Source organism: Oryctolagus cuniculus, chromosome 11 (genome assembly GCF_964237555.1).
Source record: "Oryctolagus cuniculus chromosome 11, mOryCun1.1, whole genome shotgun sequence".
NCBI lineage: Eukaryota > Metazoa > Chordata > Mammalia > Lagomorpha > Leporidae > Oryctolagus > Oryctolagus cuniculus.
In genome coordinates, this window is record NC_091442.1 from 27,137,827 (window position 1) to 27,161,198 (window position 23,372).

The following is a 23,372-nucleotide window of genomic DNA, read 5'->3' on the forward strand; positions in this document are numbered from 1 at the left end:
TATTATTACGCCCATTTTAAGGAATTCAAGACACTGACTCATCAATGACCGTGGCCAAGGTCACGGGCCTGGTGTCTCAAAATCAGGCCTCAGCTCTGTGCTTCTAATGACTATGCCAGGTTTCATCATAATTTTCAAAGCACTCAAAAACATTTTGAGAGGTTGATGATGTCATCCCCATTTTCACATTTGGGAAAATCCAGTACAAAGAAGAGAAGCTATTATCCTACCCTAAACCATGCAGAGGTAGCAGAAGTCCAGTCAGACCCAAGGGGCCCTGACTTCCAGATTCATTGAGAGACCTCCGATAGGCCTGCGTCCCAGGGCTGATGAGCCAGCCACACGCCTGCCTGCTCTCCCTTCTGCCCCTTGGTTTTCAAACTCTGTCTCGGAATCAGGCTGAGTTCTGGAGTCTGGGCTTGTGTGCTTGTTTCATGTTTCCCCCCAACACCACCTGGGCTCATGTGGTTTGCCTGGAGCACCTGTACTTTCACAGAGCCCTCCTGATGTCACAGCACCCAGCATGGTTTAGGGATTTGAGGAAATAAATCAGTGGTGCCCTCTAGCCTCTGGGGGGCAGTGTCCGCACCCACACCTACAGGTGTGCACCTCTGGCCTTCCTGGCTGATGTTCCCAGTATTGGCGAATGGCAAACCTGGGTGCTCTGTTCTCTCCTTGCTGTGGAAAGAGAAAAGAGGAGTGCAGGGGAGGGTGGGAAATTAGGATCCACAGTCTCAGCTTCTGTTCACCAATCACAGGAGACCTGGGTTCCGTCTGCCATCCTCACCTTGTGTTCCAAGTGACAGCCCCTGCTCCAGCCCTTATCATTACACTGCAGCCACCAGGAGGAGGACGTGGAGGAAGGGGAGGTAATCTCCTCATCCCTCTAAGGGCATGACCCACACATTGTACTCATTACCTCCTTTGATATCCCATTGGCCAGGATTTAATCACTTTGCCTACTTACCTGCAAGGGAGTCTGGGAAATGTAGTCTTTTGAGAAGGGATATTGAGGGACAACCTCAATTTTTGTCATAGCTGCTGACTTGCTATGAACTAACCTGGGTCATAGTTTCTCCTTTTACAAATTATTTCCTTCATATATACATTCACACACACACACTCAAACACTGGCAGACTTGTAGTATACAAATGTTTGAATGAATTGATTGTTAATGGACCACCTGATTAGCTGGACCACAAGCCCTGTGAAGTCAGGAGTGAGGTGCTTCCGGCTCACCACTGTATCCCCAGGCTGTACCCCGGGGTCTGGCACACGAAGGCTGAGCCGTTGGTCGCCCAGGAATTTGAATGGACAGCCATTCCGGCTTTCTCTTCTGGTCACGGCGTTTTCCTCACTCAAAGCTGCAGCTCCTCATCTCCATGTGCCAAGTCTTTTCTGAGCCTGTGAAGTAAAATGTGCTCTGAGTCAGAATCCCAAGAGTGAAGTAAAAATAAATGACAGTGTATCAAAACAAGTTAACCACAAGAAATGGCTTTCCAGGGTAATTAGGCATCTGCACTGGGGACAGAGGACAGGTCCCAGGCTGTCAAGTGCTCCCAGCAAGGACCCTGCTGGGCCTGGTTTGAACCCCCACGTGGCCCTCTGGTGCTTCAAGACCCTCCCCACTCAGGTCAGGAGAGGTTCAAATTCCAGCTCTGCTTACTGGTGTGGCCCTAGGAAAATCCATGCCTCACCAAGCCTGTTTCCTCATCTGCAGAAAGTTGTTAACAATAGGATAGACGCGTAATCATCTGTAAAATGCAATCCACAGGCGGAGGCCCCCAGAGCATGTCTGTCATCCTTTCACAGTGCACCAGGTCCAAGAGCTACTGAACAGTCACTCATTAAATAGTTAGGCTCACACACTTAATGATGGTTGTTCACACAGCATCCACAGATGTCAGTGTTCCCCTCAGAATTGCAACTGTCTTGCAGAGTGTTCTTCTTCCAATGCCTCAGGGTGCCTTGGCATGCAGTTTGGGAACCACAGTCCTAGATTTTGAAGATGAAATGAGGCTGTGTATGTCCAAGGCTTAGCATGATGCCTGGTCTCGAGTAGAAGATCAACACATTGTTGGTTGTCCTAAGTTATGGTTAAGTCTTGCTCTGAAACCACTTTCTTTCTGGTTCTTTCTGCGTCTCCTGCCGCTGCTGTGCAACATTTCCTGTCTCCATCTCTGGCCTGGTTTCTGATTGTCACCTTCCCTCTGAGTCCTGACAAGCCTGGCCCCACTTCTGAACTGATCCCTTCCTAGTGTGGCATTCTCACTCCCACTTCTCTACCCTCCCTAACTGCACACACTTGATCTTTCTGTAGGTGGAGTGTGCGTTCCTGTGCATTAGCATGTGAAAGTCAGAGTTACACAGAGAGAGGAGAGGCAGAGAGAGAGAGAGAGGTCTTCCATCCAATGGTTCACTCCCCAATTGGCTGCAACAGCCGGAGCTTGGCCAATGGCATGTAACAAAGACAACGATGTCATAGTTTTGAGCTTAGGACTAAAGCAAAGAGTGTGTCCCTGCATGCCCGTGATTCTAGGAAGATAGGGAACCCACAGACCAGCCTCAGATCTGCAGATCTGCTGCCAGTAGCACACAACCCCAGCCAACGCACAGACTCAGGCAGGAAAATTAGTGATGTTTGTTTAAAACTATGGGGTTTGGGGGAGGTTTGTTAACACAGCGTGCTTGGGATAACCCGACTCCTCTGTCTGTGCAGACCCCAAGTCTCCAAGAACAGCTCTGCTTGGATCACTTGGTTGCCACTCAGAGCATAGTTCCCGGAATACCAGCCACTCAGGAACCGAGGATCTTCCTCCTGTCCAGTGTGCAGATGGCCTCCTTGGGCTGGGGCACCCATCTCTGCTTCAAGCCATTGTCCCATGATGAGGGGGCCAGGTGACACAATGCCTGGTGACCTGCCAGGGAGGAGCCATTTCTGGAAGGTTGTGAATGTGCCAGATGGGAGTCTCTCAGATACACTTTGATTCTAAAGATTGATGGCTGAGACACTGCACAGAAAAATTTTACCTGCATGTGACAGTCAGAATGCATCTCAGACTGTAAACCACAGGGTATGAGAAATGTGGGCTTCCTTATGACTCAATCTACTAACTGTTTTGAGCCTTGTTTTGCCTAAGAGAGAAAGGACGAGGCCCATGCTCACAAAGAAAGTTTGGTAAAGTCAGAGGTGGAGCCCAGGTGCTCTGGTTTCCTATACAGCGTCCCTTATCTCCCACAATGGTTCTCACACTTGGAAGGAGTCCCAGGTCCCACCCCCAAGCCAGTGAAGTCCCTTCTCTGGCCTCCCCACTCATCTGGGCTATGCTTCTGCACCCCACTGGCCAAATGGCCACTGCCTGGAAGAAGTCAAACAACCCCTTCCTCCCACTGAGTCCCAACCTGCACCTTTATGTCCTGCACCCACTGCCCTAGCTCTGTCTTCTGGAAATGCAATAAATATCACTCTTCTCTTTAATTTATAGATGCTACAGTCTTTACTTCTATAAATTCTATTGAGTTCTTTTTAAAATACTGTTTGTACTGTGTGTTGTTCCCTTTTTGTCTGCCTTTCTACCCAAAATATTTTAGAATCGTGTTCACCTGGAGTTCTCAGGGGAAGGGGGTTCCAGTACCGCAGTGGATGGTGTGTTCTGCCTCTCACTTATGCTGAATGGTTCCCTTGTGTGCCTTTTTTTATAGATTTATTTATTTGAAAGTCAGAGTTACACAGAGAGAGAAGGAGAGGCAGAGGCAGAGGCGGGGGGGGGGAGAGAGAGAGAGAGAGAGAGAGAGAGAGAGAGAGAGGTCTTCCATCTGCTGGTTTACTCCCCAGTTGGCCGCGACAGTCAGAGTTACACCAAATCAAAGCCAGGAGCCAGGAGTTTCTTCTGGGTCTCCCACGTGGGTGCAGGGGCCCAAGGACTTGGGCCATCTTCTACTGTTTTCCCAGGCCACAGCAGAGAGCTGGATAGGAAGTGGAGCAGCTGGGACCCAAACCGGCGCCCATATGGGATGCTGGCACTGCAGGTGGCGGCTGTACTCGCTACCCCACAGTGCCAGACCTCCCTTGTGTGCTTTGTAATTTGGGGTTATGTCTTCATCTTCAGCAGATCTCTTTCTGTGGGTATCTTGTGCAGCCTCCCTCCAGCATGGATTGAGTTTGTCTGGCAAGTCAGCTCAGATCCTTATCTGAAATCACTAGGTTAATTCTTGGTCTGGGCTTCTACTTCATGTGTATGAAGTAAATTTACAAAAATTAATCCCTATAAGGAGAAAAAATCCTCTTTATTTTTATTATAGCATTAATTTGGTTTTTATTTTCTTCTATCCACTGGGATATCGGAGCCAGGAAAACAAGGAGTCTCTCTCTCTCTCTCTCTCTGGTTTGGGGCTGCTTCTTGCAGAACTTGGTATGCAGTCAGTAGATGCTCAGTAAGTATTTACTGAAAGAATACTCATTGCTTGGGGTGTTGTGAAGCAGAAACTGTGTCAGTGAGGATTGTGTGTCCTGTAAGGAAGCGAGTGCCCAATGACAAATGCAATCTATTGGCCCCCTCAACAGAGCTGCTACTTATGATTCCATGACTCAAGTTTCAAAACTCTGTCAGTTTCTTGGCCTTTGTCTGTGATTGCAAGATGGTTACTGTGGCTCCAGGCATTGCATCCTATTCAAGGCAGAAGAAAGGGAGAGAAAATAGGAGTAAAGGGGAAGTACCAGTGACATCTTCCGTTTATCTGTTTGTAAAAAATTATTCAAGACAGACAGAGTGAGGGGTGGGAGGAGAGAGAGAGAGAGAGAGAGAGAGAGAGAGAGAGAGAGAGAGAGAACTGGGCCAGGCCAAAGCCAAAACAGGAACTCAATGGGCATCAGGGACTTGTTTACTTGAGTCATACCTGGTGCCTCCCAGAATCTGTATCAGCAGGAAACTGGAATCAGCAGCAGGAGTTGAGACTTGAATCCAGACCTTCCAATATGGCACCCAGGCATCTTAACCACAAAGCCAAATGCCCACCCCCATTTTTCCTTACATTAGAAAGAAAGCTTTTCTTGAACTTAAGAAGTTTCTCCTTTGATCACATTTTCTAAAAATGAATCATATGGGCATTCCAGAAGCAAAGGAACTTGGAAAGTGAGCCTATCCCTTTATCTAAATCCTGTAGATAAATGAATGAGAAGGAAAATGGATTAGAGGCACAGGGGAACATCTGCCCCACATGAGGTATACACATATTTGATATGCAAAGCACACTCTTGGGAGGGGCTGGGGGTGGTGGCATTGTGGCACAGCGGGTTGAGCTGCAACCTGCAACATTGACATCTCATATGGGCACCAGTTCAAGTCCCAGCTGCTCTGCTTCCAACCCAGCTCCCTGCTAATGAGCATGGGAAAGCAGAAGAAGATGGCACCAGGACTTGGACCCCTGCCACCCATGTGGGAGACCCGGACAGAAATTCCTGGCTCCTGACTTCAGCCTGGCCTAGCCTGGCCCATGGCAGCCATTGGGGGAGTAAGTTGGTGGTTGAAAGATCTCTGTCTCTCCTTCTCTCTCTGTAAAACTGCCTTTCAAATAAAAAATAAATCTAAAAAGAAACAGGGGCTCTCAGGCAGGAACCCCTGTTTTCATGATAATGATTATCAGTATCACTTAAAGATCGATGGTTTCTGAGATCCTACTGGCATCAGACCAGCCTGGCTCTGGATGCAGCAGCCACAGAGGCATCCGTACCCTTGATGGTCTTCCTCCCTCCTTCCTCTCTCCCTTCCTCCTTCCTCTTTATTCTGTTCAAAGCACTGAAACCTTAAAAAAAAAAAAGCCAAATTACATTTTCCAATGTGAGCTACTTTCTGCTCTCATTAACTACATCCTCGGTGACTTGGCCGGACTCTGCTGCCAGCTTGACGGAGGTGGGAGGCTCTGTGAGTCAGAGGTCCCTCGGGCCCATCACCGGGGCAGTGTCAAGGTCTCACCCAAGGACACGGAGATGAAAACAGCAGAGGAGCCAACCCCAAGTCTTGGGCAGACCCTGGAATGGCTGAGAAAGGAACTGGTAAGCCTTGCGTTTCTTTTGCCGGAGGCTCCCACCCCATATTTTCCAGGGTTCCCTGGTCTTCCTTCCCAGGGGTCTGTTGGCTGAGGACAGGCTTTGGGCTGGGGTATGGGCCCTGCACGTACCCCCCCCAGGACCAGCCACACAGCACACAAAGGCAATCTCAGGTGTTAGAATAAGTAGGTCATGGCCTACATAGGAGGCACGGGGCGCGGTGTCTGCCAGACGGGTTTTAGGATTGCGCTGGCTCCTGGGCACATGCCCAGCTCTTGGCTCTGCAGCCTCGAGTGAGTGGCTTTACCTCTTTGCGCTTTCATTTCCTTATCACACAATGTGGATAATAATCGTACCCACATTGCAGAGGTTACGGTCAGGATTCAGCAAGGAGGTTCACTGAGCGTACAGGGTACTTTCCAAAAGTTTGTGGAAAATGGAAGTAAGAGATAAGTTCATTTTGGTGCAAAAAAAAAAAAAATTGAAACCCAGAGATCTCAAAATATTCCTGAAAATCTCTCTGTCTCTCTGCCTTTCAAATAAAAATTATTTTTTAAGAAGGGGTCACGTGTTTGGCAGAGCCAGTTAAGCCATCACTTGAGACACCTGCATACTCATCAGAGTACTTGGGTTGGAGTCCTGGGCTTTTTCTCCATTGCAGTTTCCCGAGAATGTACACTGCAGGTGGCAGCAGGTATCAACCACGTGGGAAACCTGAACTGAGTTCCTGGCTCCTGACTTCGGCCTGGCCCAGGACTGGATGCTGAGGGCATTTTGGGAGAGAATCAGCAGGCAATCTCTTTCCGTCTCTTTTCCTCTATCTCTCTGCTTTTCAAATACATAAATAGCTTTTTAAAAGCCTTGTTTAGTTTTTGAGAGGCAGTACAATAGAGACAGAGAGATCTTCCACCCACTGGTTCACTCCCCGAATGGCTGCAACAGCTGGGGCTGGCCCAGGAACTCCATAGAGGTCTCCCTACATCAGTGGCAGGGACCCAAGAACTTAAGCCATCATTCACTGCTCACCCACGTACATTAGCAGGGAGCTCGCCTAGCTACGTTAGCAGAAGCAGAGCAACCAGGACTCAAACTGGTGCCCCAATATAGGATGCCGGAGTTGCAGGCAGCAGCTTAACCTGCTGCCACAAAAAATTTTTTTAATTAATGAAAATGCATATTATCAGAGAACTATGAGTGGATTTCAAAAATATGGAGCACCAAAATAAACTTACCTTTTTTAAAAAAAAAGACTTATTTTATTTATTTGAGAGACAGAGTTACAAAAAAATGGAAAAACAGAGAGAGAGAGGTCTTCCATCCACTGGTTTGCTCCCCAAATGGCTGCAACAGCTGGAGCTGCACCAATCTGAAGCCAGGAGCCAGGAGCTTCCTCCAGGTCTTCCCACATGGGTTCAGGGGCCCAAGGACTTGGGCCATCTTCTACTGCTTTCCCAGGCCATAGCAGAGAGCTGGATCAGAAGTGGAACAGCTGGGACTCGAACCAGCGCCCATATGGGATGCCAGCCCGGCAGGCTAGAGCGTTAACTCTCTACACCACAGCGCCAGCCCACAAACTTACTTTTTAATTCCATTTTCCAGGGTTTTTGAAGTACCCTATTGCTCTTAGCACCCAGATGTTGGCTCTGATAATCCTGACCCAGGTGGACATGAATTCCACCCGCTGTCTTAGCCCAGATCCTCTCAAAAGCAGAGGCTCAGACGAAGATTGAACTGAGGATGTATGTGAGGGGACAAGCCTGGAGTGCTGAGGGGCAGGGCAACTGGGAGTTGAGGCGAAGGCAGCACAATGCCAGGCCGTGCTTGGTGTCCCGGAGCTGGCTTTGGGAGGAGCCTTAAAGAGGCCCAGCAGGTCTCACAGCAGCTGGCTTTCCCCCTGCAGGACTTCTCTGCAGGGGCTGACAGAGACACTGCCCCCGGCAGAGAGAGATGTGAAAATGCATGGTCCAGGTTGTTCTCATCTTTCACTTCCTGCTCTAAAGACCCAGCCCACGGGGCACTAACTCTCCTGCACACCTCAGTTACACCCGTTGCTCTCTTGGTGTCTGCTCAGGGAAGCCAGACTTTGTTCCCTTCTTTGTGGCATTTTCTCCAAGTCCAAAACTAGAAGAGTGCCCCCAAAGAGTGTGGGGACACCAGACAAGGGAGAGAGGGAGGCAGTGCAGGGACTTGAAGAAAGAGGCTTGTATTGCAACACACCTGTCTGTCATTATGGGAGGGAAACACGGGTTTGTGTTTGTCCTAGAAGGACCTTTTTGGGTTGCCAGGCAACAGGCCAGCTGGGACCCACCCCTGTCTTTACCCCACAGAGAGGGCCTAACCCCATAGAGGCTTCTTTTGGGACTAGGGGATTCCAGCAGGGGCTGCAGCTCCTTCCAGCCCGCAGGTACCCAGGACTGGACAGCTGGACTTCCCCAGGCTCCCTGAACACTGGGGGCCTAAGTTGAGACTGCTTGGTGCCTGAAAACAAAGCGCCTGTTTCCCCACAAAGAGGGAGCAAGACCCAGGGGCAGAGGGGAGGTAGGTAACCTGAAACAGTCTCCGTGTCTCCCCATGACGCCGAGAGATGAAGCGGGGGCTTGAGCCTCCTCCTACTGATCCTGGACATGCGGATCGCATGGAATTTGCATGACAATAAGGGCCCCTCCAGAGCCCACCCAAGAAGCCCCACTTGATGGTTGTCAGAGAAGGACCAGCACTGGATGGTGCCTGCATGGAGCAGAGGGGACAAATTAGGGAGGCCAGTGACTACCACAGTCAAAAGCACTCTCTCCCTCTTTGCCTGGGATCCTGTGGACCCCAGGGTCTTGGTGGGATCCAAAAGAGGGGGAAGAGCCACAGACACCCATGACCACACAGCTGACCCGCCTGATGCCTGTGCAGAGCTGGGCACTGCAGAGATTGAGCAAACTAAGCCCAGCACCACACCTGCTCTGGACCTCTTGCCTTGTGAGATAAGACACTTCCCCACCACTCAGGGTCTTCTGGCCTCCCAGCCAGAGTCACCATGTCCACTGCCTCCCTTAACATGGCTGCCCTGTTGGGTACTCAATGCTGTTCTCACCACACATACCCTGAACCAGTGCTGAAGGATGGATGAAGAGATGTACGGGTGGAAATCCCTAGAGCAGAGGAGACATGGATTGTTTTCCTAGGAATTGGGAAGGGACCTCCCACAACTACCTGCTTTGCTACTGGAAGAATCCCAGTGTTCTCAGGGGGACGGCCTATACCTTCACCTGCAGGCCCTCTCTTCCCAGCTTCTCACTGTCCCAGCAGGATTTTTCATGCCTCAGAGGAGCCCATGGACTTGCTCTTTGTCTAGAAAACTACAACACTGCTTTTAATGGGGGAACATTAATATAGTTGTCAACCCTGGCTCCAGGGCCCCCTGTAGATCCCAAAACCCATGGATGCTCAAGTCCTTTTTAGAAAATGGATATTGGTGCTGGCATTGTGGCACGGTGGGTTAAGCCACTGCCTGCAAAGCTGGCATCCTACATGTTCAAGTCCCAGCTGCTCTTCTTTTGATCCAGCTCCCTACTAATGTGCTTGGGAAAGAGGCAGCAGATGTCCCAAGTACTTGGGCCCCTGGACCTGCATGGGAGATCTGGCTTGAGTTCCAGCTTCCAGACTTCTGCCTGGCCCAGCCCCAACCGTTGTGGCCATTTGGGGAGTGAACCAGCAGATGGAAGCTCTCTCTCTCTCTCTCTCTCTCTCTGTAACTCTGCCTTTTAAATAAATAAATCCTAAAAAAAAGGGAAATGCATATAACCAATACGCATCCTCCTGTATATGTTAAAGCACCTCCAGATGACTTCCACTACTGAATACCATGTAAATGCTATGTAAATACTTGTGATCCTGTATTGTTTGGGGATTAGTGACAAGAAATGAAAGTCTGAACATTTTCAATACAGAGGCAATTTTTTTCCCCAAAGCTTTTTAAGCTGCAGTTGCTTGAATCCAGACGTGGGACCTAGAGCCATGGAGGGCTGACAATAATTATCTGTGAGAAAGAGAGAGGAGAAAGTAAGACTGCAAGTCAGGCCATGTGCTGTGCTTCAAGCAGTGTGGGAAGGGAAAGCTGGACCCATGTACACTGACGGCCCCTGGAGAAGGAAACTTTGAGTTCTGGCATGAAACAAGGGGAGAGACTTTTAATAATATGTCCTTGAGGCCAGCGCTGTGGCGTAGTAAGTTAAGCCTCTGCCTGCAGTGCTGGCATCCCATACAGGCATAGGTTTGAGTCCTGGCTGCTCCACTTCCAATCTAGCTCCTTGCTAATGGCCTGGGAAAGCAGTGGAAGGTGGCCCAAGTGCTTGGGCCTCTGCACCCACATGGGAGACCCAGAAGAAGCTCCTGGCTCCTGGCTCCTGCCTTCAAATCGGCCCAGCTCCAGCTGTTGTGGCCATTTGGGGAGTGAACCAGCGGATGGAAGATCTCTCTGTCTCTCCCTCTTTCTGTCCAAAACTCTGCTTCTCAAATAAATAAATAAATCTCTAAAAAAGAAAATAATTATATGATCTTAGGAGCTGTTAAATTTTATATCCAGTGTAAGAATTATTTAGTCAGAAAATAAAATTTTAGCATTTAAAGATTTTTAATGTATTCATTCTAGAGAAAGAGAGTGCATGAAAGAGCGCTGCCCTCTCTTGGTTCAGTCTCCAAGTGCCTGCAATGGCTGGAACTGGGCCAGGAGGCAGGAAATCAGTGCAGGTTTCCCCCGTAGGAAGCAGGACCCTGACCACCTGAGCCCCTCTGCTGCCTTCTGAGGTCGTCATTTGTAGACACTGAAGCCCAGAGCTGGGGCTGCTCATCAAACCGAGGTCCTCCTCCACAGGAAGCAGGTATCTTAACCAAGGGCCAAAAGCGGGCCCGGTATTTTAACATTTTCAAAGGGAACACGAAAGAGAGAAAATGTGTGTCGCTCCCCCTCTTCGTGGAGGAACGACACAGGACCCTGCGCTGTTCTTTCGTCTGCTCGGCCTTCCCCGGGTTTGCTGCTGGTTCTTCCCGGGTTGGCTACTATCCCTTCCACCTCCGTGGAAGGGCGGTTCCCCCTGGCCACATTCCCCACTTCCGCAGGGGAGCGGCACACCGCCGGCCGGTTCTCTCGGGGGCTGCACGGGTTCCCTTAGATGTTCCCCATAGATGTTCCCCATAGATGTTCCCGGTGCATGCCGTCTCTCTCCTCCTTTATAGTCCTCTTCCGCCAATCCTAACTCGGCTGAGTACGCTGCTCTCCAATCAGGAGCAAGTCCTACAGTTAATTGGTTGAACTGGAGGCAGCTGTGCGGAAGCTGTTTACTTCTCTCCCAGCGCCACATTGTGGGAGAGCAGATGCATAGAATAAGTCTTAATTCCAGTAACAGTCCAGTCCGAGCTGCTCCCCACAATGTGTAGGGAAAAATTCCTAGGGGAAAATGGGAGAAAGGTTGGAGACGGACGAGCGGTGGCGGTAGAGCTTCAGGGCAGTGGTTCTCAGGTCTTTTGGTGTTAGGATCCCTTTACGCTTGCAAAGTTTATTAAGGACACCAATCTTTCATTCATGTGAGTATATCAATATTGACTGAATTAGAAACCAAAACTTAGGACATTTTAATATTTATCAATGCACTTAAAATAATAACCTCATTACCTGTTGATAAAATCTGATTTTAAATAACTATTTTTCAAAGCAAATATTCAGCGAGGAGTAATATTGCTTTACTTGCTTGCAAATTGCTTTGATGACTGGCTTAACAGAAGACAGCTGGATTCCCCTGTCTGCTTCTGCCTCCAATCTGTTGAGATATTACAGGTCATTAGCTTCTGGAAAACTCCACTGTACACTACTAAGAGGACGACAGTGAGAAAGGAAAACAGTGTCTTAGTCTTGTGAAGAAGGTAGGGTGTTTTGTTTTTTTTTTTTTTAAGATTTATTTTATTTACTTGAAAGGCAGAGAGTTACAAAGAGGAAGAGAGAGAGAGAGAGTCTTCCATCTGCTGGTTCACTCCTCAAATGGCCGCAAGCGCCAGGGCTGGGCCAGACTGAAGCCAGGAGCCAGGAGCTTCTTCCAGGTCTCCCACGAGGGTGCAGGGGCCCAAGCACCCACTGCTTTCCCAGGCCATTAGCAAGGAACTGGATCAGAAGTACAGCAGTCGGGACACAAACCCATGTGGGATGCTGGTGCTGCAGGTGGTGGCTTTACCAGCTACTTCACAATGCTGGCCCCGGGAAGGTAGTTTTGACCTCACTGAGCTCCTGAAAGGGTTTTGGGAACCCAAGCATTCCCGGATCTTATGGTGAGAATCACTGTTCCCACAGCCTCCAACCTGCCAGCTTTATCTTGTTTCACTAAGAAGCCATTCTCATCTTAGTACCTACAAAATGATCCGTTAGTTACAGCGAAGATAAAAGGAGAGAGTGGAGTTACACGCATCACATTTTAGAGCATGTTTTTCTGCGCACTCATTCATGCAGTCCTCGTTTGTAGAAAGTCGTTTGCTTTCTGCTTTGCAGACAAAGCAGCAGGCTTTGGTGGATACAGTGCTGTCAGGTTGCACACCTGCCAAGCAGGCTTGTCTCCGATGCGACAGGGACAGGAAGGGGTTTTATGGGGACCCAGCCATGCTCTGCACACCCCTCACAGGCTCTTTTTCTGTCACAGGCTGAGATGCAGCTCCAGGACCAGCAGCTGCTGCTCACGCTCAGGCATCTGCACAGGGTCCTGGAGGAGCTTCGGGCTGAGACCACCCACTGGGAGGACACCAGGTCCAGCGCAGGGACCTCCCCGATCAGAGCTCGGACGGGATCCGAGGGCAGGGGCTGCCCGTCTGTCTCCTCAAGGCAGCTGGCCCAGCTCCGAGCAGAAGAAAGCAGACGGAGCTCCCTCCCTTAACCAGCCAGAGATGACAATGGACTTATACCCTCCCACTCCAGTCTAAGGTGACTCCGGTGTTTCAGTGGGGAGAGCATCCAAATGGGAGTCAGGAAGCCAGACTCTGAGTTCATCTCTGTCCCCATCCTCTGTGTGTCCCTGCACCTATCTGTCCACGTCTCTGTGTCTCTGGTTCCATTTCTGTCATGTATTAGAGGTTTCTTGTGAGGCCCTGGTAAGTTACTGGCTGTGAACACATTTTGAAAACACTACCAGGGTATATGGCTCTGGCAAGTACCAGAGTGGCCATCCTATTCTTGGGAATTTCCCACAAGGCAGCGGTTCAAAGAAGGAACTGGCTATGTAAAGATGGCACCCAAGGGACGCCATGGTGAGAAATCAAACCCTGTGTAGTGCTTAGTGACTGTCTTCTATTTTCTCAGCATGTCTTCCTGTTCCCCTTCATCTGATGATAACAGGCCCTCTTGCCACCCTGGCCTTAGAGCTGGGCATGTTGTTAGGGCTGGCCCATTATTTAATTTATAGTTGCCCTTATGTTATTGGCCCAGTGGGTGGGCATGTGACTCAACAGAGCCAATCACCGTCCTTCCCTGGGATTGCTATCTGGATGCTGTTTCCACTACAATTAGAAAGTGAAGGCTGCCAGTGAGCATGTGCCGTGACAGGGACTGACTGTGGTAAGGAGGAGAGGCACAAATCTGCAAAGAGGAGCAGAGAGGGCCACCCCAGAGACAGGGAGGAGGAGTGCCTGATTTCAGGCCCTAGTCTTGTGTTAGCTTGGCATTCTTCCCAGTGGCTGAAGCCAGGAAACCCCACCACTGCCACCCATAGGCACACACATTGGTTTGTCTTTGCTTAAGCCGATGTGAACAGGGTTTCCTTCCTTTGCAACCAGAAGGGTCCCAAGGAATACATCCAGATGTTCCACGAAGCACCGGCCAGTGATCATCAAGAAATGACATCTCATGCATTCATTCAGGATCTGTGACAACGACCTCCCTAACAACAAGCATCAAGCTCACAATGTGAGGGGACTTCAAAAAAAAGTTCATGGAAAATGCAATTAAAAGACAATTTTAGTTGGGTGTGGAAAACTTTTGAAATCCATGCATATTCCGGGGTCTTGAAAAAGTTCTTGGAAAATGAATATTTTGAAAAAACTATGCATGTATTTAAAAATATTTTTGTGCCAGAATGAGCACCTTTTAACTCCATTGTTCACGAACTTTTGAAATATCCTTATACAACAGCACACTCCATTGAAAAGGTCTGCAGTCATGATTTTAAAAATTTATCTCCTGGAGCCGGCGCCGCGGCTCACTAGGCTAATCCTCCGCCTAGCGGCGCCGGCACACCGGGTTCTAGTCCCGGTCGGGGCGCCGGATTCTGTCCCGGTTGCCCCTCTTCCAGGCCAGCCCTCTGCTGTGGCCAGGGAGTGCAGTGGAGGATGGCCCAGGTGCTTGGGCCCTGCACCCCATGGGAGACCAGGAAAAGCACCTGGCTCCTGGCTCCTGCCATCGGATCAGCGCGGTGCGCCGGCCGCAGCGCGCTGGCCGCGGCGGCCATTGGAGGGTGAACCAACGGCAAAGGAAGACCTTTCTCTCTGTCTCTCTCTCTCACTGTCCACTCTGCCTGTCAAAAAAAAAAAAAAAATTATCTCCTGGGGCCGGCGCTGTGGTGCAGTGGGTTAAAGCCCAGGCCTGAAGCACTGGCATCCCATGTGGATGCTAGTTCTAGTCATGGCTGCTCCTCTTCCTATCCAGCTCTCTGCTATGGCCTGGGAAAGCAGTAGAAGATGGCCCAGGTCCTTGGGTCCCTGCACCCACGTGGGAGACCTGGAGGAAACTCCAGGCTCCTGGCTTCGGATCGGTGCAGCTCTGGCCGTTGCGGCCATCTAGGGAGTGAACCAGTGGATGGAAGACCTCTCTCTCTGCCTCTACCTCTCTCTGTAATTCTTGTCTTTCAAATAAATAAAATAAATCTTTTTAAAAATTTTTTATCTCCTGGCCAGAAAGACGGGAGAAAGGAGGTAAAAATAAAAAAAGCCATCCTGTGAGGATAATCTGATTATTTGTAGCTTTTTCATTTTTGAAAATCTGCTTGCATGTAGTTAAATCTCAAAAAAAAAAAAAAAAAAAAAAAAGATAAATGAAACCCAGCCATTGCCCTCACATAGGAGAAGGAGTTAACAGTATTCAAGAGAGTGCAACGGTAATGAATGGTCGATAGGTGAGGATTGGGCAGGGGAGAAGGGAGGGGACGCTTTGCTCAGGAGGGTAAAGTCAGCCTGCGTAGGACAGAGCCAGTGTGGCTGGGACTCGGAAGAAGAAGCTGTAGCCCAAAGCCGAAACTTTCGGATCTGAACATCTCAGATGCAGAAGAGTCCTCTTTGGGGACATTACCGTGAATGTGTGACTTAACTGCTCTGAACCCTTGCGAGAAGCTCCTTAACAACAAAACAATAAAGTTAGCAGCCCTCGAAAAAAAAAATCGTTTTTGTGGCTTTGTAAAAGTAAATCTGTTGCATACAGAGGCAGAATGGAGGGGGTGCATTACACATAGACTGACCTGAGAGTTTTATATAATGTTTGACAGCAAAAAAATCTCTGCTCTGGGAGGCTGGGGCTGTGCCCCTGCACAGCACGGACGTGTGCCACCAGCTGGTCCCGGTCAGGCCTGGCTGGCGGAGAGAGAATGGCTCGTCCCCTTCCCTGGGAGCACGCTCCAGCAGCAGTTCCAGGCTGAGGCATCACCTGCTCCAGGGTGTAGTCCCAACCCCACGGGGTCCCTGCCTGAGCCCAGAGACAGTAGTTCTGATAGCCAGGCCCCCTCCTCTCCAGTCTGAGTCCCTGCCCTGGCACGGCGCGCCCAGTCCCAGCAGAACACAACTCCCCTTCTGAGACACCTGAATTTCAGCTCCACGAAGCTTTCTCTGCAGTTGGAAGCTTTGGCAGTCTCAGCTTCTTTCCTTTGTTCCCTCAGCCCTGGGGGTGGTAGAGACTCCCTGTAATTGCTACCTTCAAGTTCTTTTTATAACCTTCCTCTCACCCACTTAAGCACTTTATACCTAGTTAGTAATTCTTTATATGAAATTCTGTGTTAAAATAACTGATGTGGTTTCTGTCTCCTACCTGTCCCTGCCTGACACAATTTTTTGCTATTCTTCCCACTACCACTGTCCACTGTCATCATTTTTGTTCATGTCTCCCGGCACACAAGTACGAGAGTTTTTCTAGATTTTATGTCTCAGAGTTGAACTGGAGGCATGGGGATGCCCAAGTTGACCACAGATCTGTTTTCTGAAATGGGCTGTTCTTTTGCACTGCCACAACCCAAGCATGAGAGTTCCTGGGCTCCGCATCTGGTCAACATGTATCAATCTTCTTGATGTTTGCTAGTATGATGGATGCAAGATGGAATTTGATGATGTTCATAACGTGTGTGGTCTGATTACAGATGTGTTTGCTGGTGCTGGTATTGTGGAACAGCAGGTTAAGCCACCACCTGCGATGCCGGCATCCCACAGGAGCACTGGTTCGAGTCCTGGCTGCTCCACTTCCTATCCAGCTCCCTGCTAATTCATCTGAGAAAGCAGTGGGAGATGGCCCAAGTCCTTGGATCCTTGCCACTCACATGGGAGACCAGAATGGAGTTCCAGGTTCTGGCCATTTGGGGAGTGAACGAGTGAATGGTAGATCTTTCTCTCCGTGTAATTCTGCCTTTCAAGTAAATAAAGAAATCTTTTAAAAAATGTGCTTATTTTAATTCCAGCTCTAATGTTTCATTACTGTTTGCTTTAAATAACAGCTCCTCAGCCTCTCTGAGCTTCAGTTACCTCATCTGCAAGAAAAGGGATAATAACAGTGATTACTCAGAGGACTGCTGTGTGGATTAAATGGGATAATGTGCATAAACCACTTTATGGAGCCCTTGGCAATGGGAAGGGTAACAAATGTCTGTTTGTTCTTACTGCTATGGGATTGGTGTGTGAAACTATGCCCATGACAGACAGACAAGCGGCATGCACCCATCACCTGGAGAGACCTCTGCCTGCTATCCAGGCATGCAAAGTAGACAGGACATCAGCTCCCATGCACAGTGCCAACCACTAGCACCTCTGCCTCTCCCAGCTTCTCACAACTGGGCGCACAAACCAAACTCCGCACGCTCAAACCTGGAAAGATGGACCCAGAGCCCCCTGAACCTGCCCTCCTCTTGTGGAATATTTGGGCTTCTCCAAGAATACACATCTGGAATCAACTCTCAGTTTCTGATCCCAGGTCTGAGCAGGCTCATGCTGAGCCAGGTGCTGGGGCCCTGGAGGTTGGGGTGGGGACAATGTCCCCAGCGAAGGCTGGAAATCACCTCCATCCAGGACAGCCAGTGAGCGGCAGGGGGAGCGCGTGCACTGCGGTTGCCAAAAGCAAAGTCCAGAGTTTTTCCTGCCAAAGCAACCCAAACAATACTATCCTTCTAAGCCTGGCTCCTCCCAGAGTGAGGAGCAGAGGGGACACAGATGGGAAAATCAATAACAAGGTCAGAAACCAAAACTTAGGAGCGAGTAGAAGAACAGAGCAGGACCTGGGACCCAGAGCTGGTGAGGGCAGGCGGGAACTCTCACTATGATTAATGAGAAACTCTGAGAGGCCTGCCTTTCTGTGGAAGCCACCCTGAACCATACAGACAGCATGAGTTGTGCATACTGGCGTGCAACAAACTGCCCCAAGTTAGAACAACAGTCCTATGATTATTGCAACAACCACTCATCATTGTCATAATCCTTATTTCCCACGGTCTTGGGGGTTGCTGCGGCAGTTTGGCTCTCTCAGGGTGTCTGTGCCAGAGGCTTACTAGCTCATGTCTGACAGTGGATGCTGGCTGTTGCATGGGACCTTAGCAGAGACTGGCAGCTGGGACCCTCGCACACGACCCTCCATGGGTCTGAGCTTCTTCACAGCACTGTGACCAGCTTCCTTTAACATGGGCTGGGGCTTTGCCTTCTGGTCTTTCTCCATCTTTTCACTTCTACTCCCACTCTTAGTGATTTCTTGAAGTTAATGTCTATAGGGAGGGAGTCTGATTGGTCAGCTCATTTTATTTTAGGATTTTATTTTTATTTGAAAATCAGAGTTAGAGAGAGAGACAGAGACAGAGAGACAGAGTCAGAGAGACAGAGAGAGAGAGAGATCTTCCAGCCACTTGTTCACTTCCCAGATGGCCTCAACAGCCAGGGCTGAGCCAGGCAGAAGCCAAGATCCAGGAGCTTCACCTGGGTCTCCCACATGGGCACAGGGACCCAGGGACTTGGGCCAGAGAGCTGGATAGGAAGTGGAGCAGCCGGACATCCCATATGGGATGCCAGGACTGCAAGCGACGGCTTTACCTGCTCTGCCACAGTGCCAGCCCCAAGTCAGCTCAGTTTTTGACACTGGACACATTCTAGGTTATTGGCATATATTTCCTCCTCGTCGTCTTCCTCCTGTTTCTTCTCTTCTTCCTCCTCCTTTCTCCTCTCCCTCCTACTTCTTCCTTCTCTGCCTTCCCTCCTCCATCTCGTCCCCTTCTTCCTTCTTCCCCTCTCCTTCCTCCACAGCAGCAGCACATAGGCAATATAACGCAGTGATTCCAGGTGAGCATTTTGCCATCAGGCTGCTTGGATCTGAATCCCAGGTCCGCTACTCATCAGTTTTGTGACATTGGGCAGATAATGTAAGTTTCTATGTTTCATTTTGCTCCCTATGAAGTGGGGATGATGACAGAAATTACTTTGCAGGGCAATCTGTCAAAAGCAATGCATGGGCCGGGCTGTGGCTCAATAGGCTGATCCTCCGCCTGCGGCGCTGTCACCCCGGGTTCTAGTCCCGGTTGGGGTGCTGGACTCTGTCCCAGTTGCCCCTCTTCCAGGCCAGCTCTCTGCTGTGGCCCGGGAGTGCAGTGGAGGATGGCCCAAGTGCTTGGGCCCTGCACCCCATGGGAGACCAGGAGAAGCACCTGGCTCCTGGTTTCGGATCAGCGTGGTGTGCCGGCTGCAGCGGCCATTGGGGGGGGGGGGTGAACCAATGGTAAAGGAAGACCTTTCTCTCTGTCTCTCTCACTGTCCACTCTGTCAAAAAAAAAAAAAAAAAAAAAAAGGCAATGCATGACCGAGAAGAATTTCACATAGCTGGAGCACACTTGGGCCTTATCACAGGGCTCATGCTTGCTGAATGACTGCCACACACAGACACCAGGACACAATATTCAACTACTGAATACGTGTTAACACTTCCATTTGGCAGAGGAGAAAACTGAGACCCAGAGAGCAATGCCCTGGAAAGCAAAAGCAGAACAGCTGAGAAAAATGAAACCAAAGGTTCAAAGGTGCCCTTTGCCCGGGAGTGCAGCGGAGGATGGCCCAAGGACTGCACCTGCATGGGAGACCAGGAGAGCACCTTGCTCCTGGCTTCCGATCAGTGCGGTGTGCCGGCCGCAGAGGCCATTGTGGGGTGAACCAACGGTAAAGGAAGACCTTTCTCTCTGTTTCTCTCTCTCACTGTCCACTCTGCCTGTCAAAAAATAAATAAAATAAAGTAAAAAGGTGCCCTTTGGGCAGATGTTTCCGACTCCTTACCCTGAGTAGATGATTACTATGCTGTATGTGGGCGCCACCTAGTGTCCATATAGTGTCATTTTCCCCGGGATCTCCCTCCTTGGGCTCCTGCCACCATCTGCTTGCTCATTGTGGGGCATCTTATCCGGAGGCCCTCAGAGGACGATGCTTTCTGGCATCAGAGACCTGGGTATGAACTTCAACTCGGCCATTGACTGAGTTACCTGGGGGCAAGCCACTTCTCCTTCTCTGGTCCTCCCTTTAGTCTTTAAAATGAAAATGACACCTCTGAGCTGTAGAAACCATCTCAGGCAAATGTTTTGCAAGCTGGGTATAGCTGGGGCCAAGAGAAAGAAACATGGTCTGTAGTGGAATACTCCTGGATTCCTTCAAAAAGTGCTTATTGTGCACCTGCTGTATGCCAGGCACTACTGGGATGCAGGGATAAATACAACACACAAAGTTCATGTTTTCATGCTGTTAACATTATGGCATCCCATTTTTGTGTCACTCATTCACTTGTGAGTATGTTTCTGATGCAACAATGTGTCATGCACTTTCTGGAGGAATGGTCAGAGGATATCCAGTGTGGCTGGGGCCGGGGGTGGAGGGGCAGTGCGTGAGTGGGACCTGAAGCTGGCACAGTTCAAGGAACTCCTTAAGAGAAGGAATACAGAGTCACAAATACAGGATTAGGCTAGAAAGGGATTTTTTTTAGAATGAAAGGAAAAATAACTAATTACAAACTTTAAAAACTGAAAAACATCACAAAAATCTAGACACATAGCATATTTATTCATTAGCTGTATGATATGACTCTATACTAATTTTTCTCCACATTTTTTGCTGTATAGTCTGATCTGGTCATAAGGCAATGCTTTTGTTGTATTATCTCCTAAAAGGAGACTAGAGAGAAGTCTCCTACAAAGTTGAGTAACTGTGGAGATGGATACTTTGAACAACTTGCTTTAAGATATAAAGCTTAACACCACGTACATTTTTAGGATTCTTGTCAAATGTGGGGAAGCCCCTCCGTTCCTTTCATCCATAGCCTGTAAGTCTGGTTGTATAGTGACTGATTCTAAACATGGAATTAACAACACAGTAAACAGTTCATTGTCAATGCCCCCGTTTAGATGTATGTTATGAGTTCTCTATTTTCTTCATTCATATCAGTATTTCATGTCAAACAATAAATTTAAATCTTTCCCAATGCATCTCTATGATTTACCCCAATTGATTATATTATTGGAAAGTTGAGCGTAATCCATGCCTTTGATTTGAAATGTATGTATTCCTCTTTATGAATTACTACCTTTGTTGTGGTCTACAGGCCATTTCATTTGTAAGCACCAGACATTGCTAAAACAAATATGCCACATAAGATATGATCCTGTTTAATGATATCATAAAACACTCATCTTCTGGACCCACACTGTGGCATAGTAGGCTAAGCCTCCGCCTACAGCACTGGCATCCTATATGGGCACCGGTTTGTGTGTTGGCTGCTCCTCTTCCAATTCAGCTCTCTGCTGTGGCCTGGGAAAGCAGAGGAAGATGGCCCAAGTCCTTGGGCCCCTGCACCTGCATGGAGACCTGGAAAACGCTCCTGGCTCCTGGCTTTGGATCTGCTCAGCTCTGGTCATTGTGGCATTTGGGGAGTGAACCAGCAGGTGGGAGACCTTTCTCTCTGTCTCTCCCTTTCTCTGTCTGTAACTTTACCTCTCAAATAATAATTTTAAAAAAACCACTCATCTTCCTACATGGATGCACCAGCTGTTTGCTGTTCTCTTCAAACACAAAACCCTGATGTCTTCTGTCTGTGAAGAAAACACAGGCAGTGCAGTCGTAACTGACACGCCGCACTGCCAACAGAGATCTCCACCTGCAAAGCACTTCTTTCACCAGACTCGATGACAACTCTGCTTACAGTTTCATGTGTCTGATGATTGGAAGAATTTTCCAGGGACTAGCTTCTGGTTCTGTACATTTCAAACCTTGTTTCCTCTCCAGTCTATGTGCACAGTCCTGACGCTGAGCAGTAACACATCGTAGGGCCCTGGTCAGAGTGCAGGGTGAGTCAGCTTGGCAAGGCAGTCCTACACTGAGATGGGTAGCAGTGAGCTAACTACAGACTGAAGTGATGTGGAACCCTAACAACAGAGCCCTCCACACATGAAGTCAGTGCACACCTAACCCACCTCTCGTTAGCTGCACCCCTCAGGCACTCCATTGCCACCAGCCTAGCATGACAGAGAGAGCTGGAGTGGAAAGAGACCTTGAACTTAAAAGATTGTGGTTACATACTCCATTTCTGCAAAGTTTACAAAAAGCCATACCCATGCAAACCCATCGCTACGTTGCTACCCCAGCCTTGGAGGGGCCCATGTAAGTGTAGGCCCTGAAGCTGAAGATTCATCAGTGTCCAGGTAAACGCACCTGGGTGAAATGAAGCCGGAGAACGAGGAAGGGGGAGGCCACAAGGCTCTTGTCATTGTTAGGGGCGGAGTTTCAGCTTTATTTACAAAGCAACAGAAAGACTGAAGGCCCTCAAAAGAGGGGGGCAGGGGGTACTGCAGTCTGATTCATACTTGCCAAAGACCGCTGTGCAGTCAGTGTGGAGGACAGGTTCTAGGAAGGCAGGGACAGGACAGGTGGCTGAGGAGACCGGGACAATACTGCTAGGAGGGAGATGGCCGAGATCAGGACGGAGTGATGGACTTGCTGGTGGACCAACATCAACGCGCACACAAGGGTAGCATCATGGTTGCCTCCCAGATTTCTGCACTAGTGGCTGTGCCCCCATTGTCTAAGGGGATGTTGCCACTAGCCCCAACTCTGTGACTCCGCACAGACAGCTTTTAGTGCCTGGGCCATTTCCTCACACTAAAGGGGGGAAACTACTATTTTGGGAGGTAGTTTGCAGAGTAAATGAGACAACCCGTGAGAATGCCACCAAGGAGTCTGGGCCTTATCTATAACCTTCTGTTGGTTACCACTGCTGTTCCAAGATTTATTAGCATTTACTGTGATGCTCAAATAAACAAGCCAGTCTTGAGTTCTTAGGCCCTGGTACAATTTCTCTCAGGTTCTAGCAAGTGGCTTTGGCTATTCAAAGCTGTGGCATTCCATGGGGCTGGCTTCATGGCACAGGGGATTAAGCTGTCGCCCGTGACACTAGCATTCTACATGGACATTGATTGAGCCCTGACTGCTCCACATCCAATCCAATTCCCTGCTCAAGTGCTTGGTCCCCTGCCACCCGTGTGGGAGACTGGGATGAAACTCCTGTCTCCTGGATTTGGCCTGGCCCAGCCCTGGCCATTGTGGCCATTTAGGGAGTGAACCAGAGGATAGATGATGTCTCTCTGTAACTCTGCATTTGAAATAAGTAAGTCTTAAGAAAGGAAGAAAAAAAAAAAGAAATGTTTGCTGTCAATTTCTATTTTACAGATGAAAAAAACTGAGGTTCAGGGGATTAAATTGAAAAGTGCTCCAGGGAGGAGGCTGGATTTCAGAGATCAGGTGGCAAGGTTCACGTTTCACAATGGGACCATGGGGCCAAGCCGCGGCCCTGCCACCCTCCTGCACAGATGACGACCGGGGTCTGAGCGCCAGCCCAACACAAAAGACCGCGGACTGGTGCGTCCCGCCCTCTGTCCGCCCAGCCTTCCGTCGGTCCTGCCTCTCGCCCACTGCCGCCGCTGACGCCCTTCGCCACGTCCCTGTACGCCCCGCCCCTGCACGCCCCGCCCCTGCACGCCCCGCCCCTGCACGCCCCGCCCCCGCTCGCCCCGCCCAGTCCCCACGCACGCCCCCGCCCCTCGCCCCGCC

General features: G+C 49.6%; 1 protein-coding gene across 1 annotated transcript; it reads left to right on the forward strand.

The window, feature by feature from the left end:
* Positions 1 to 3,201: 3,201 nt before the first annotated feature.
* On the forward strand, positions 3,202 to 16,688 carry C11H20orf202 (chromosome 11 C20orf202 homolog). Its single transcript, XM_017342142.3, has 3 exons — positions 3,202 to 6,053; positions 12,719 to 12,996; positions 16,406 to 16,688. The coding sequence occupies exons 1-2, from the start codon at positions 5,661 to 5,663 to the stop codon at positions 12,947 to 12,949; spliced, it is 624 nt and encodes a 207-aa protein (XP_017197631.3). The 5' UTR covers positions 3,202 to 5,660; the 3' UTR covers positions 12,950 to 12,996; positions 16,406 to 16,688.
* The last annotated feature ends 6,684 nt before the right edge of the window (positions 16,689 to 23,372 follow it).